General features: G+C 42.5%; 2 protein-coding genes across 4 annotated transcripts in view; one reads left to right on the forward strand and one right to left on the reverse strand.

Annotated features, from left to right (window-relative positions):
* The window catches only part of pkig (protein kinase (cAMP-dependent, catalytic) inhibitor gamma), a 38925-nt gene extending 30180 nt beyond the window's left edge, over window positions 1–8745 (reverse strand). The window contains exon 1 of one of the 2 annotated variants that reach the window (XM_088607990.1): window positions 8597–8745. The gene's annotated coding sequence lies outside the window, so the exon portion shown is untranslated. Of the gene's footprint in view, window positions 1–2101; window positions 2300–8596 lie in introns of those variants that run through there. The other variant, XM_088607993.1, reaches the window with a different exon arrangement.
* Window positions 8746–8900: 155 nt separating this feature from the next.
* LOC148648055 (uncharacterized) lies at window positions 8901–16687 on the forward strand. Of its 2 annotated transcripts, none has more exons than XM_088607988.1 (3): window positions 8901–10578; window positions 13360–13701; window positions 14774–16687. In XM_088607988.1, exons 1-3 carry the CDS (start codon window positions 10441–10443, stop codon window positions 14903–14905), a joined length of 612 nt encoding a protein of 203 aa, XP_088464114.1. In that variant the 5' UTR covers window positions 8901–10440; the 3' UTR covers window positions 14906–16687. The 2 variants fall into 2 exon arrangements, with proteins under 2 accessions (XP_088464114.1, XP_088464115.1); XM_088607989.1 differs by having other exon boundaries at window positions 14802–14911.
* Window positions 16688–16864: the final 177 nt, after the last annotated feature.

Genomic DNA, 16864 nt, shown 5'->3' on the forward strand with positions numbered 1-16864 from the left:
AGGCATCGGACTCTCCTATTGTTTGGTACTAAAGTAAAGCACATTTGCCTTGATAAGGCTGGGATAGTTTTTTTCTCAACTTCATGAGTCTATGGAAAGATTTTCTAAAAAACCGTGAAGACTCCACTTTCCCAGACTCATCTGTCCACTTTGTGAGTAAAGCACTTGCTTTAATTCGCTGTGGCACTGTAAATGGCGCACTAAGAGAATTCATGAGCAAAACCATGAAAAAGTTTCAGGTCTAAACAAAGCAAAATCATTTCTCGGAATATCAATCCAGTTCACTAGGTAAGACCTCAATCCCACAGCCCTGCTCCCAGTGCATATGAACCCAGCTACTCAAACTTCAAATGTCACAGTGCTTCTCAGATTCTAAATACCCAGGCGGACAGCATCCAAGAGTTCTTTAAAAGAATGAATAGCAGCCTCCTCAGAGACTTGAAGTCCTTTGAGCACTGCACTGTATTTTGTCTTTTAGTCAGAAAAAGCCTTTATACTTGCATCTTAGTATTCAAGATACTCCATCAACTGACCTCATGAAGCCGGTTACACTTTGAATTGTTTGCATAAAGTCTTTTTAAGCATTTTTCATTATTCATTTTTAAACATTAGCTCACAAAGAGAGCAGCCTTCAGATACAAGTGGGAAAGGGGCTCTTTATACAAACACAATACGATGTGGAATTAATTACACTTGCAACCAGTCTAGCATGGCAGAATCTGCTGTAGTCCAGGAAAATAATGGTGAGGCTCCTAAAACATGTGGAAAATCTCCTCTCACTCCCCCACACCTTCCCTGAAAAGTCGGAGATCTGAGTCTGGTATATTCATGAGTCAGTGGCTGTTGTAAAGTAACCAGATGTAACTAATGGAAAGCCAGTATGTATCAAGCTCTGCATATAAGAACATCAGAAAAAGGGAGGTCATTCTACCAGTTTCTGTAGCTTATTTACTTACTTATCATCCACCACTTGAAAGAAGCCAGTGTAACAACTTCACCAATATGGCTAAGCAGCTTGCTCCAGACTCCCACCACTCTGTGTGTAAAGCGTAAAGTCCTCTTGCAGGACTGCTTACTTGGTGGCCGATTGCTTTGTGGTATTTTTGCGCTTTAAAAAGAGTTCAAGGCACAATTTCAGGTAATGCACAGGAATAACTGCAATGTTGATCTTAATCCAAACTAAAGAGAAACTTCAAAAAAAGAGCTCTTGGCAAAACCAAAGTAAAATAATGTGACACATATATAATATATTTAAAGAAACTAACAGCTCCAAGCAAGAAACAGATACAGGATATAATATATCTATCAGCAAAGCCGTGCCCAGAAATTAGCGATTAAGGTTGAAAAGAATGCCACTATTTTTAAGGAGTTCATTCAAAGTGAAATGCCTCTTGCTGGGTTCTTTCTGGATCTGGGCCAGGGATGTTTCAACTCTTCATTCCTTCCATACACTGGAGTATGTCAAAGAAATCCTGTGCAACGAAAACAAAATGTTTCCAAAACAACTTTGGCTGTGGCTAGAGAAACGGTAGAACAGTTAATAGATTGTCAGATGATTGTAATAAAAATGTTGAAATGTTACATTGCATTAATTCTAATAATACAGTAAGCCCACTGAAAATATCCTTTTGAAGCAAGTAAGTGTTCTCTGAAACCTTGAGATTAAAGTATTCTATGGAGTAATCTAGGACTTCAAACAATTCATTTTTAGAAATAACGTGAATTGTGAAAGTTCCTAATTAACCTTAATTAAAAAAAGGAAATGTAAATAGTAATCAAGCCAGAGACAACACAGGCATGGAAAACAAAGACAACTACTGTTTTTCACTTGAACATATTTTCAGGATTTAAAATGGATTCTGTTTTTCCAAAGAGAAACAAAATGGAGCAAAATGTACACAGGAGCAAAATGCTTTGTTAATTTGTTTTGCTCTAACCTGCAGATACCTTTTTAAAAAAAAAACAACAACTTTATTTTCTTACTGCAGAAAAGTAAAGGCATACCAATACCATTTGGTTCTCCAACACAACGGGCACTTTTCTCCTTTTTAATTATAGCCATGGAGACAACAATGTCAAAGCGTGTAGCTTCTCCACTTACCACACACTCAGATTTAATTAAAAAAACGGTGAGAGCAAACTTTTCAGATGGGGGGGGGGGATTGGAGCTTCATAATCCATTAATCCATCCAAGCCAGTTTATTTTGGATCCATCCAGATGCACGTTTCTCCCCAGGTTCCTCTGCCCTTCACAAGTCCCGTTTTTTTCCGGGCTCTTTTTCCTTAACGAGCAAACAAATCCCACACAGTGGCACCATCCCTCGCTCCAGCTCATCCAGGAGGACGTAGGCGGGGAGGTAATTTGATTTGCAAAGAATCGTAAAGAGGGAGAAAACAGCGCCTTTCCTGAGCAGGAAGAATTAAAAAAAACCACATCAGCAAGGTGTCTTCTGTTTCCACGAACTGCGGCTGCCTTTTATCCTATTCATTTAAAAAAAAATCACACGGGCGGCCCATCATCTCTTAATCATATTTGTAAAAGACCATCACCGTTTTTCACCCAGCCCCCTGCTGATTTGGTCTTATGCAGCTTGTAGTCCATGTGGGAACTCACCTACCCAGCAAACTCCTGTAGGAATATCTGCTGAAATCCAATATGAGAAGAGAAGAGCTCCTGACGACTTAAGTGAAAACCACCTGCAGCACTAGTAGCCAGAATATAAGATAAGATCACCTTATTAGCCCCAACTTGCTCTCCATGAGACACACAGACAGGGAGAGAAGCTGGGGGTCAGCGCACAGGGACAGCCATGGTACAGCAGCCCTGAAGCTGCCGAGGGATTTGAACCAGGAACCTTCCAGCCACAGGCTCACAGCCACAGAGCCACCGCACAAAGGACCCGCTTCAGCCTGCCTCCATCTTGCAAACCGTCCGCACTTCACAGCAAGGCTTCCTTTAAGAAGAGCACGTCTGAACCGCCAATTCAAGTAAAACACACGAGCTCCCATAAAGATCCAAGGCGGAAGTGTGCTTCATCTCTACACGGCACAGAAAACCACAAAGATCACGCCAATATCACCAATCCCATAACAAAGTATGAATGTTTAACTTCTATGAACTTCCTTGCACTACAAATTAGACAACTTGCTGGCAAAGACTCCCCTTGTATTCGGAGCACATCGCATCTCTGATATTCTGAATTCGGATTGACAGAATATTCCTCTCTATATTTTAAATATGTTGCTTATAAAGGTAAAACAAGTACATACTAGTGGAATATTCTGTACTGGCCAGGAGAAGACATGGGAAAACAACATGAACTTCCAGGATCATGTTTCCTCAGCAAGCTGCATCACAATTAGTCCAGAATTATAGCTCTGTAGTAGCACATCTTCTTAAAATGAATAAAAAGTTGGGAATCCCTCATAAATTTGAGAAAAAAAATTGTTTAAACAAAAATCAATTATGCATAAGTGTTTGCTAAATGCTGTTGGGACTAAGGAAAACGTTGTATAGGAGAGAAAATATCCTTTAATCGCAGATACAAAGCAAATTTAAGGGTGCTATATGGAAATGTCACCCTTACCCACACCAATGAGATCTGGTCTAAAGGTTGTCTAAAGGCAATGTGGTACAATGTGGCAGTGCTTCTTAATCTTGCCCGATCTGTGGCTCTTTTATAACAAACCACTCCTGCTTTCAGGCAGCAAGCTGATCACGAGGATGAGAGAGGCTTTAACTCCTGACAAAAAGTGACACAGCTAAAAAAAAATCCATCTACTATCCCATGAAAAAAAAAACAGGGAATGCAATGAATTTCCCTCCGCATGAAGATTAAAATAATAGGTACAGCACAAGACGACCACTGTTGAGGTTTTCAGCGCTGGTCGGGTAACTCTATAAAAAGGGCCAGAGAAAAATGCATGTGTCCAGCAATCAATCAGTCTACAAAAATGTATACAGCCTTACCAAAGATAGGTGTGTGTTGAAAATGGCTCAATAGGATGATAAACTCATATAAAAATTCCATTGCCACTTGTTTGGACGGGGTTTTTTTATGGAAAAACATACTGTAGCTAACACAACATCAGTATGTATTAAGCAATTGCAATGAACCCAAAAGAAAAAAAGAACAAAAAAATAAAGAGTGAAAGACATGATTGTTAAGGTCAAAGACTCCCCCTGCACAAAAGCTGCCGGATATGATATGGGTACATGTGAACACACAAGATGCATTATCACTGATGGGACACGTGTACACTGCAGGTCAATGGAAAGAGCTAGTGAACCTCTGTCAGGATGGAGGCCCTTTAGACCAGCGATGGCCAACCCTGGTCCTGGAGAGCCACAATCTAGTGGGTTTCATGGGACCTATTTGAGTCGTCAGTTTCTAGATGTGCTAAAACAACCTCATTTGGATCACTTCCACAGCTGAAATGAAATGAGAACACAGGCAGCGTGAATGGCTAAGACTTTATTAGACCAATTAACTTTAAACTGCTCTGAACCTGTTTGTCGATCCGTCTTTACAAACTGGCGATTTGATTTAAGGGAAATGTATACAGTACATCGAGCCAGTACCTGCCTCTACTGCTTCCGAAGAGGACTGCTCCTCTCATGGTGCCACGACACGACGACAGAGCCACATTCCAGACAAGACCTCAACTTTATCCCCAGGTCACTGCTGTGTTTCTACGCTTTTTACATTGCACGAGTACAGCCGAGACCTTTATAAAGAGATAAGGTTACTAGCTGTTGTCCCAATTATGGCGGTGTTTAGCACCAATACCCCCCATATAGAGGCAATGGGAAGGTGTCTGTTTAGTCACATCCTCAGTGCAGCAATCTGGGTGGCAGAACCTCCTGTTTTTGCAATGGGAATCAGTTTCCACACTCAGAATCTTACTGGGCGCAAAAGGAAAGAAATCTTGTCTGAATCCGCCCCTGTGCGAAGCTTTATCTTCGACTAAGACACGAGGTTCTCGCTGGACAGAAGCTGCCTGGCAGCCCCCCCATTACCGATCCACCCTCGTTTTCAAACCGCCCCCGCATTGAAACTTGCCATCATCTTGCTGGTTCGGCCTTGTCGACTGGGAAACCCAGACTGGGCGAGTATTTTGCAAGGCAAGGCAGCAAATGTGCTTTAATAACAGATTTATTGATACCAGACAGCAGCTGGCTGGATCACAAGCCTAGAGCACTGAGAGAGCAAGGGGTGTGGCACAGAGAAAATGTGCTTTGCTTCAGCAAGGGGTCACCTGTGTTGCCCACATATACAGAGGCCTTAGAGGGAGAACAAGGTCAGCACAGCACAGACCTGTTCTATCTCTCTCCTGGCGAGGCACTGGGTCAAAAGACACAATGAAGGTTCTACACACAGCGGGTGTGGTGACCTTCAGCCCTTATACCTCCAATTTGTCAACTTTGCACTAAACCAAGATGAAACACACCACATCCATTCCGCACAAACCGAGGTGAAAATCTGTCCAAGACAACTGCAATCGCCTGAGAGAAACAGACGAGGACATGGTTAGAATTCTTTTACTTTTCCCAAGTCATGCGGACGCATAGCTATTGTTAACAGACGTGATTCCCCTGATGCCACATAAGCTCAGCAGCTACAAGAGTGGGCTGCACAGCGGCGCAGGTAACACGGCTGCCTCGCAGTGCTGGCCCCTTGGGTTCAATCCTGGACCTGTGGTGCTGTCTGTGTGGAGATTGCATGTTCTCCCTGTCAGGCCCTATGAGAGGGGGGGCCAGCAGGGCTATTTGGCCCAGGCCTCACCTCACAGGGGGGCCTCACCTCATCCAAGGGTGCGTGGTCCTCCACTTCAACCCTTTGGCTGTGTTTCTTGACTTAAGTCAAATTTGGAACTTTTACCATATACTGTGATTCTCGACTAAAGTCCACGGCTGTAAAAAAAACATCCCCCTTTCAGAGCCGAATCTACCCGTTAATCTTCCCATCATGCCATTCTTTACATAACAATATTTCTTACCCCTCTTCCCAAACAATGAGGGGGGCTCACCCTGTGAAATGGCCCGGGCCTCCTCTGAGCTCCCAGCAGGCCTGCGACACTTTCCTGGCATAATCCGAAGACATGCTGGTAGGTAAACTGGCTTCTGGGAAAATTGGCCCTGGTGCGAGTGAATCTGTGTCTGTGGGTGCCCTGTGATGGACTGGCATCTCGTCCAGTGAGTATCCTGCCTTGCACCCGTTGGGGCAGAGCGGTGGCACTGTGGCTAAGGATCTGCGCCTGTGGCTAGACGTTTGCCAGTTCAAATCCTGCAGCCGGCAGAGGAATCCTACTCCGTTGGGCCCCTGAGCAAGGGGCCCCTTAGCCCCTGCTGCTCCAGGGGCACCGTATAAATGACAGACCCTGCACTCTGACCCCCAGCTTCTCTCCCTGTCTGTGTGTCTCATGGAGAGCAAGCTGGGGTCTGCAAAAAGTCAAATTCCTAATGCAATAAATTGTATATGGCCAATACAGTGACCTACAGGAGGACATTTGCTTTCTTTATGAGCTTTCCCTGCTTTCTGAAAAGACCCAGAACAAGAGCTATGAAAACACTATTTTACACTCAAATCCATTCAACACACAGCGTCCTGTATGTCCACAGATGTGCTTAAAATCTCCTTTGGTAATGCATTATGAAACACATATCCCATTCGTGACGGGGGCAAAATCAATGTTTTATTTCAGTCGGATCGAAACACAGTCCACGTTTTAAAAGCCTGTCCCATTTTGGTTGAGGAGCAGCAGGGATCATAACAGGCTTTGCAATACTGGATCACGCAAATGATCTTCTCAGAATATTATTCCACCCTGGTCAAAACTAAAACTAAACCAAATTAGCAAATAAACACTACGCACTATGGATTACAACACGAAGATCACAATATTTCACCTGTGGCGTCTTTTTCAGTTACCCGAAGAAGGCTCTAATGTTATACCATTTCTGCTTTCTTTTTATATTTCAAAGTTGAACTAACCGCTTCTTGCTCCTAGACAAGGCTGCAATTATCACCGTCATCATTATTACCGCCACTGTTACAGCATAAATTAGTAATTTGTTTAAAAATAGGTTAAAGGTTTGATCATTGACGTAGACTTCCGAGGTTGAACGCTGTTCTGGAAATTTGTGCAAAACTCATCGAAAACACGTCTCATTGTTAGCTTTTACATGACTTCAACTTCATGTTGCTTTATCCCAACAACAACAGATGAAAAACAGAAAATACAAACTCCCCAGAAAGCATGGAATCGTAAAAAAAAAGAGCTAGATTAGAACAGTCAATGAGCCGGCTACGGCGGGTCGAGGTTAATTTGTGTTTAATAAATTTCACTATATTCCGTGAGTTGAAACACAACGCTGGAGGTAAAATACAAATGATATGTAAAATATTTATTGCAGACGGTATGTCCAGGGTCCAGGCACACAAACCCTTGCCAATAGCTGATATTTCTGCCACCTGGCGGTAAAAAATGATCAGAAATTTCTTATTTAAGAAATGTGACTGCATTAAACTTCACCGCCGAATGGCTGAAACATTCTTATTTGATTGTACTCGTTTATTCAACCTTTTCTTTTTACTTTCACTCTGAAATCTAAAATTTACTATTTAAAAGCAAATTCTTGCAATTAAAGTTACCAGTTTAAAACGGCATCGGAGCTCACTGGACTGAAAATCACACCGCTGTATTTATATTGTCTATATATATATACACACATGTTCATTCACACCTGGGTGCAAGACAGTCTGTAAGAATTCATTTACAAGACCGCTGAGCCTATCAATGTCTTCCCTAAAGAACTAGCTGATAGGAACTCCGGTTGAAAACGTGCTTGGTTGATATTCCGCTCCAAACATTTCGATTTTCAATATATTTTTCTAATCAAGACATACGGCATAGAATGTGTTTAGTTTTTTCAGTCCTCCTCCAAAAATACCAAATAATGATTTATGTAACGTGCACCTTTTACCAAATATTAAATCTGTAGGGGAGAAAAAGCACCTTATTTCAAATGGACAGGGAAAAACCCCACTTCTCAAAACCAAGAAACACGTAGACCACGACGGTAAACCAGCCGTGAAAAACGTGTTTCTGTACAAGATCTAGGATAATGAGGAGATAAAACGAGACACGGGATTGCTCAGCCTAATGACCTGAGCGATTGATGACCTGTAAACGCTTATACCTAACCTGCAGATTTCGGAAATCAAGCTACCGAAAAAGCGAAACTCAAAACACGCAGACAGCTGATACATCAGCTGCTACACTGAGCTAAATCATAGTTAAAAAAAAAACAGAAAATGCAAAACAAAACAACACCTTACACGGATGCTATTCTGCGATCGTAGCGCCTGCTACTTTGTCACCGCTTTCTATATCCCGATTACAAAAGCGTTTGCGAAAAGATACTTCCTCGCATTGATTCCGCGCACGGAATGGTGGAGGTCTGAGCTCCAAAATCCCTCCCCCCTCCGACAAAAAAAAATTCACGCCGCGATCTCGGCGTGGAAATCCACCCGAAAATAGTCACATCCCTTCCCCTCCCCCCCGGGCCACTCGAAACCAATGTTCCGCTAACCTTAGCCGTGGGATAACCTGCGCTTCTTCCGTCCGTTAGTCACACCGCCGCACCAGGTCCTCGGCGAAACCAGGGCTGAAAACTTCCCTGCCTTCTTTGGCAACATCTGGCGTCTGTTTGAGCCGCAGCTGCAGACGGGATCCCGGTGGAAAACCGGCCTCATAGGCGGGGTGTGTTGCTCCGGCAACCTCAATAAACATCAGGCAGGCAACGAGAGGCGGACTTACAATAGAGCACTTGGTGACAAAAGGACGTCTAAGCGATGCTTTCTTTTTAAAAAAATGGCATCGATTTAAACAATGTTCTTCGACAAATACGCATTCTGATGCCGTCTTGCTCTTTGGCGACTTTCTCGCTTATGCGTTTCATTTGCTCTGGTGCCTAAATTCGGGGATATTTAAAGGGGGCCTCCCGAAATTGGTCATCTATTAAAGCTGAAGACGAGCCACAATATCCCGCAGGCGGAAAAACTGCAGAAGGCATGTTGCTCGGTTTTTCAGTTCAAATTAGACCCAAGAGAATAAAATCGGGATGTGGAACCTCGGCGTGAGAGCAAACAAACGACTTCCTCCTGCTCTTTTATTGTCGTTGATTACACATTACGGAGAAGAAAGGGGAGGTTGCAGGCGACCTATTCTGTTACGTGTAGGTGATTGATCGGGGCTCCCAACCTTTCCTGAAGGCCCGAGGAATTCATGGCTGAGCAGGATGTTCAATACACCTACCACCCTCTGTGTAAAGACGCTCCACCTGTTCCCAGGTCTCTTAATGTCCATTTGTGAATTGGGTCCTTAGTTATTTTTTTAATTCTTTAGTAGTTAATTGGATTACCACTACCAAGACAGATACGACGTAATCTTTTCTTACATCGTTGCATTATTCTCTCTTGTAGCAGAACTAGCCACCAGGCGCAATAGATGAGCCAGTACTCTCGCTTGTAAACTATCTTCTTATTGTATGTTAAATTTTTGTGGATGTTTATCATGGTAAACATAGTCTTGCTATTTTCGCATCGTCTGCAATAGTTTTTTGGTTATAACACACTGTCACTGTGCTTTTCCACACCCCTCCACAGTAATATTGTTCCACCGTGTTTCCTTAGAAACTTCTGCAGCGGAAACGCATCTTGTCATCGCGCTGATACAACATGATCTAAAGCACGCTAACCACAGGCACGCATAGGCAAAAGTGAAACAAACACTTGGAAATTGGGAAATAATGCAATGAATGGGGAGTTGTCTCATAAGAGTTACCAAGTTGCCTTTAAAGAGGAGAACTTAACTAGTCAAAGGAAGTTTAATGTTTAATCTGACGGTCAACCTCGCACGCTATCGCACAGATTAGGACAAGTGTAGCCTAACATTTTCCAAAGTCATCTTTTATGGGCACATTTGGTGTTACAGCATCACTAGTATTTTCATACAAGAGAAAAAAAAAGACTGAAAAAGTAGCTCGACGTCTACAGCTGTTAATTTGATTTAAAAAAAACATAAGCAAGAACAACAGAAAAGGGAAGTATTCCTGTAATCGTGGTATGGGGGCACCTGTTAAAATTAACCAGAGCCTCATACTAAAGTCCAGGCTAATGTTTAGCCTCATTTGGCTGTTACCAGAGCGATATAACTCCCTACGCGGGGATAAAACTAGAGCTGGCGAAACCACAACCAGTTTACACAAACAGATGGAGGATTAAAAAAGAGTGAGACCCTCACGAAGATGCGCATCAGGACTCACGACCCCACGCACAGAACACCCCACGACAATCCCCATCACCCCCTCCCCGGACAGCGTCTGCAAGCGTGTCCGCTTTACCGCACTCAGCTCCTTACAGCTCCCCCGCGACAATGGATGGGAATCCCGCGTTCTCCCTCTCGTTTCTGTACAGCAACGACCCGATCTACTCGCTCTGCGCGTCGGATCTGATGACGGCTTCCCAGTCCGTGAATAACAACTTCATCAAGGAACAGAAACTTCTGGTGAAGGTAAAGCTCTTAAAGTGTTTTCATGGCTTGGGCAGGTCAGGGATGTTAAGGTCACAGCTCTAGTTGTGTGCCCATTGGAACTAAGGATCAAGCGCACCGCATTTTCGAGATGTCCAATATACTGTACCCCGCTTAGCAGTAATTGTGCGTTTGTAATGTCAGTGAATATGGTGTACCACTTTCACCACTTTTGTTACAGCACGTTATAGTACGGTATATGTGATCGCCACATACAATGCGCGTTTCAGGGTAACTATGGATGTGATCTGTAATTCATCAAACTCGGTTGAATTGTTTGCTTTTTCAGTTCTGCTGTAGTTTCAGTATTTGAACTTTCCCTGTCAACAAGCCGTCTTTCGCGATAAACTTATTTTTACCTAGCCTATTGTTTCCCAAAGCGAATTTGGTTTAATATACAAATTTGACTCCAGCATTCATTTTCATTTTAACCCAGGGTGTGATATTTGTAATACACTACACGCATGTAGTTTTCTATTTTTTCTGCACTGTTTTATGTTCTCACGTACTGCGCCTTTAAGATTGGTATTGCTATCGGTCCTGATTAGCTTTAGAATGATTGATTTTCATCTTTAAATCTTAACGGCTTTACTCGACAGTAACACCCTAATCCATTTCTGCCAAGTGTTTTTCAAAAGTGACGTTCAGAATCTCGTTTGTGACTTGGCAAGTCAAGAATTGGGCAATGTTCGAAAGACGTGACTAAGCCAGCCCTGCTCAGACGAAGATGGGCCTGGCTCAGTTGTTGCAGTTCTTTGACTGGGGATGCAAATTCAAACCCCCTTACCAACAAAATCAAGCTTTCTTTTAGAGACATGGATATCTGAGTACTTTACACCTGAAAAATTCAAAACCTCTGTGGTTAACAACAAAACTCAATGTCCTCTTACAAGTTGCCTCATGAGGAGGAAAAAAAACAAACTTGAAACAATATCTTCCAAAAGGTAATCGATGATCTCAGTGGTCAACCTCAGTTCATGTATCCCGGGCAACAGCAAATCAGATTCTAAAGGACGAGGCAGTGCACTATGCTGATTCCACATGAGTCACTGGAAATAACTCTCCCCTCTAAAACACGTGGGACACCCTTGTGTTTCAAAGTCAAGAAGGAAAAAATCTTTTTTTATTTATGTCATTCAAAAGTCGGCAAAGCTATTCCTTAGACACCAGTTCCACAGACCAAAACAAGGAAACTTTTCCTGGTCTCTCCGGACGCAGCACTAACCTTTGATACTTGACTAAGAGGTAACACATTCCAGCGAATGTTAAACTATAACCCTCAAGGAGGTCATCATCCTCATTTTCCAATTGGAATTTCAGTTGTTATAACTTCTATGCACCCATCCCCACTCTGCAAACAAAACAGCAAATGTCAGACCCCCCCCCAAAGAAAAACATTCCCTAAAAAAAATAACTTGCTAGACTTGGCACATCTATTTTTGGGAGGCAACACAACCGATAGTTGAGGAATTTAGCTGGCTTTAAGAAGGCAACCAGACCTTTGACTCGTGACAATTAGGGGTGAGAAAATGCCTTTCGGTCTGTTCAGGGTCTTTTGTGAATTCCCAGGAAATCCACTGCAAAAACACAATGTCCCGAAGGAAACAAAGGAAAAACACGACACACGAGCAACTAACCGCGATCCGAACAGGTATGAAAGGCAATCTAAGCAGATCCCTGCTGATGGTTACTTTGTTTGAAATAGCCACTGACTCGTCTATGGAGAGGTGATTTTATACGAAAATACTTAACGATTGCCTAAATGTCCATTTGTGTGCTATTTTCAGGATATTGGAGGAAACCCCGTCACTGTCTGAATTGTTCAAGTAATTTCACAATGACTCATTTTGTCCTCGGTCTGACTTGTGTTACAAGTGAAAAAGAAATCCCATCAGGCAGCATTGGCTTCATAGACAAGCTGGAACCTTGCTCCTAACACCAATAACAATCACAATTCCCTGCATTTCTGTAACCTTTCATCCCAGAGAACCCCCATAGACTGGGGAGGGAACCTACTGTACCTTATTCACCACTGAAGCTGTTCTGCACTAGGAGGCCCACTAGTAGTGCGGAGAAGTGAGAAATTGCTCCACCAATAGAATAAATGAGGACATTTAGGTAAGGCTGTGCAAGGCCTAGCTTGAACTTAGCCAGGAAAAGGAGAAACAATGCCAGGGATCATCACCGCCACTGTCCGGATCTCGTTTTAACACGTCGTTCAAATGACGGCATCTCTTATAGCAGAGGGTCCCTGGTGATCATATTGAGGCATAGTACTTACTGTAAGGCTATCCGGATACTGAACAGCTTTCCATTTACACATTAGTACTTTATGATGACTATTGACAATGTAAATGGACTATAAACCCCATTAATGCACCAGTATTTTATTTTTTTATTGTGTACGATTCTTTCTTGTTACCTTATGGCGTTGTACTATGTTGTGTTTAAGGTTAATGTTAATGTTTTTGTTGTTGTTGTTATTGTCTTATTGTTTAACCGTTATGAGCACACTGAGGCACATCCCTAACAACTAAGTTGGTATGGCAATAAATATTGAATATTTAAATATTGAATATGGGTTTGGCAATTCTGGTTTAGAGGGAAGGACGCCACCTACTGGTCCACCACCACTTTCAGCAGAAACCTGTTTTTTCCCATCCCAGGCCTCACCAGCCCCAGCCTTGCTTAGCTTCTGAGATCTTCGCTCGCATCCCAGTCCCGCAGTCTAATTGCTTTTCCAACTCCCACTCTGCCCCCCAGACCCTCAGGAAACTGGAGCAGCAGCAGCTGAGCCGCGTGCGCCAGCTGAACGAGGAGAAGAAACAATTCGCTCTCCTCATGAAGAAGAAGCTGGCCCCCAGAGGGAGGGCTCTTCGTACGCCCGCCGCCAGCTCCACCAGCTCCGCAGTCACGGCGGACAGCCCGAGGAAGGCCCCTGTCTCTGCCTCCGCGTGCTTCTCCATCGGCAGCAGCCGGCAGAGCAGCGCCAAGGGCAGCCAGAGTGGAGGAGGCAGCTTCCAGTCAGAGCCCCGCACGCGACGCCCAGCCTACCCACAATCCCCTGGTGGAGAGGACCAGGATGTAAGCGGTAGAAAGATCAACGTGAGTAACCATGACCCCAGAGCGCCTTTTCTCCACTTCTCAATGCTCCAAGGTTCTGTCTTTATCGAAAAGAGTTTGGTCTGTTCATAAGATCTCTCTTCACCTTCACCTTTAGGTCAGGGCGACACAGAATGTGGATCTTCCAATCCACTCCGAACCTGTGTCTTATATGTCATGATGTGATTGATACGGACCGCTAAATATCGGTTAAAGAAATGAAACAGTCTTTGCAAAAATTCTCGGATGAAGAGGATTACAAAAGGCTGCCGCCCAAGTGGTTTTACCTCAGGATAATGTAATGATGGAAAAAAGAAACGCAACATTTTCTGGAATGAGAATATGATAGTTATAGCTTATGAACTTTCACAAGAAGTGCAGAGAAGGTTTCAGCAGACCAGAAGGACAGATGACCATACCAGAGCCAGACTGACACATCAGACTCGTCCATCTGAGAGATCGTTTCAGATCTGCCACCCTACAGCTGCTGAAACTGCCGGCAGACACAATGCCCGCATCAGTGATAGGTCAGTGAGGCTCCATGCTGCTGGCCTTAGAGCAAGGCGACCTGTCAGAGGCCCTCTGCTCACAACCTGAGACAGAGGACTCTCGTCAGCAGTGGCATCAGGTCCTCCTCACGGATGAGTCAACTCTTCAGCCTGTTCCACGCAGACGGGAGGGCCAGAGTGTTGAAGAGGAGGTGTTGCGTTTCTTTTTTCCATCAGGATATATTTCAAAGCTAAATGTTTTATTTCATAAAGGAGATTTGTTTTTGCCTTCACAAACTAATTCTACACTTTCTTTTACAAGCCTTACTGGATAGTACAGGCTTCATGTTCACTTCATACGTTTTAATTAAACTTGTCTTTCTTTGCTAAAATGAAGCTACATCAGTGATGATGGTTGGTACCTTATTATTATCCTACACCCTTATCAAAACTACATTATGGCAGAACATTCCTTTCATTTCATTTATGAGACAGACAGACACCTTGTCTGTTACTTTCTTATGAAACACACATGAACAGAAAAGATTAAAAAAATATATTGTGTTTTTTTCTTTATTTAAATGTAGGTTTCAAAGACATACTTCGTTTCTACAGCTCCTAGATGCTTCTGTGAATGCGGTCGCTCCATTAAACTGCTGACAAGAAGTGAACTCTGTCTTCCGGCACGGCAGGATCAAACATCCATAGGAGACTTTTAAGAAGGGGACTTCAGAGCACAAAAATCAGGATGGTCAGTTGAGCCACATGAGAATAATTTAATACCCCAGGAGGGCCAGGTGGATGTTAACCTACAAGGTCTTCAAAAAACATCTAAGTCTGAGTTTGTGCCATGGTTTGCTAGGCCTCTTATATCTATGCAGAGGGTAAAGGTAAAGGTACTGTGGTTTCTGGTACAAAACATGCTGATAGGTTAATTAGCAAAACTGGCCCTGGTGTGTGTATGTTTCTGTGTTTATGACTGTGATGGACAGGCATTTTGTCCAGGGCGTACACTGCCCTGTGCCTATTGCTTGCCATTATAGACTGCAACTCCCTCCACAACCCTGAATTGGAAGACGAAATTAGAAAATGGATGGATAGATTTTCAATGTGCTGTTGACCAAATATTGTGTGCATGTGTAAAGTTCTTTAACTCAGACATGACATGCTATGGAAAACGCATTCTAAAAACCAATATAGGTTCTGTGTTAATTGTTAGGTAACACTGAATCAGTAAGACTGTAACTTGTAAAATTATCATTGTGAAAAATAGCAAGCAAATGAATATATTTAATTTACAGTAATTGCTGATGTTCACATCTTTATTATTGGTTATAACAGAATAATTGTTTTTATAAATCTGACCATTATACTGTCTGATTATACATATTATTTAATATAAACTGAAATATATTTCAGTTTAGACTCAAGGGTTTATACTGTTTTGGGCTAAGCAGTTACTGAAAATGAATGGATGAATTATTCATTAGTGTTAAATATGAAATGCATGTACTGTTTCAAAATCTTCAGTATGCCCTTAACATTCAATTACCTCCCTGAAGTGCAACTCACTGTCAGATGAAACTGAATTAGCTTCTTGTCCAATTGGTGCCTTCAAATTCTCAGTAGTAAACGAATAGAAACAGGGGTTCAGTTCAGATGATACTGTATGTGTAGCCAAGCCTTTCCTCCATCATGTATATCAGGAGACCTGCCTAAAAGGAACTCCAGTATTTAAAGGTTTCCTGTAGGAAACTTAACACAGTGCCAGCTGTGTGTAGTCTGGCAGTATCCTGCTGTCAGTCCCATTTCTCTCATGAGAAATGAATTCAAAATAAGCTCTGGAATCAACTAAGGAATTAATGAAGACTAAAAAGCTTTGTGCCTGACATGCCACACCCCGCTGTATTTTAATAGCTGTTTGACTAACAGTTCCTGAGTTAGGTGCAGGGAGGCACCAAATTTTCCCAGTATATTTTCCCCTTCCGTTTTCAGAAACTGCAGAACCCTTAGAATCCCCATGCCTGATAAAACGAACATACTCAATTTAAAAAAACAGTATGTCCAGTAGGTTACTGTTGTTTTGCTTAGATCCATCAGACACTAAAAGGTGTATGTTCGTGTCACATCAATTCCATTCTTTAAGATTTCAGGTTCAACTAATGATTTACTGAGCACTAACGAACATTTTCTTCCATGTCATGAAATGTTATTCGCTGTACTATTTGGTCAAATGGGGGAATTTCGAAATCAGTGAGACGATAAAAATGAAGAATATGGGATTGACTGATCTTCGCTGCAGGATTATTATGAGCAGCAGAAAACGCTGTCTGTCAGAGCTGACTCTCAGCTGTAGACTGAATTCTTCACTGTAAACTTTGCTCTGATTTTGTTTTGTTGGTTTATGTATATGTTACATAAGAGCATACTGTATGTTGTGTTTACATTTGAAACTGAACGAGATCAAATAAAATCACGAATGAATACAGAAATGGAAAAAATGCCTTGCCTGATCCTTGTTTATATTTAATTTAGACACAATACAGTATATATATATTGTATAAAACAAACGCAAAGACTATAATATTATTTTATTTTTATTCAAAGGGTTTTGATGCACACACCGGCTCTCCCTAATTAATAATTCCATTTATTAATCTCCAACGGTATAATTGTAT

This window comes from Lepisosteus platostomus, chromosome 15 (genome assembly GCF_059453375.1).
Source record: "Lepisosteus platostomus isolate fLepPlt1 chromosome 15, fLepPlt1.hap1, whole genome shotgun sequence".
NCBI lineage: Eukaryota > Metazoa > Chordata > Actinopteri > Semionotiformes > Lepisosteidae > Lepisosteus > Lepisosteus platostomus.

What these genes read in the sequence shown, in the direction of transcription:
- LOC148648055 (XM_088607988.1), top strand. Translation starts at nt 10,441, where the DNA reads ATGGATGGGAATCCCGCGTTCTCCCTCTCGTTTCTGTACAGCAACGAC. An exon ending in AACAGAAACTTCTGGTGAAG is followed by an intron (nt 10,579 to 13,359) that starts GTAAAGCTCTTA and finishes TCTGCCCCCCAG; the next exon opens with ACCCTCAGGAAACTGGAGCA. An exon ending in TAAGCGGTAGAAAGATCAAC is followed by an intron (nt 13,702 to 14,773) that starts GTGAGTAACCAT and finishes ATTTAAATGTAG; the next exon opens with GTTTCAAAGACATACTTCGT.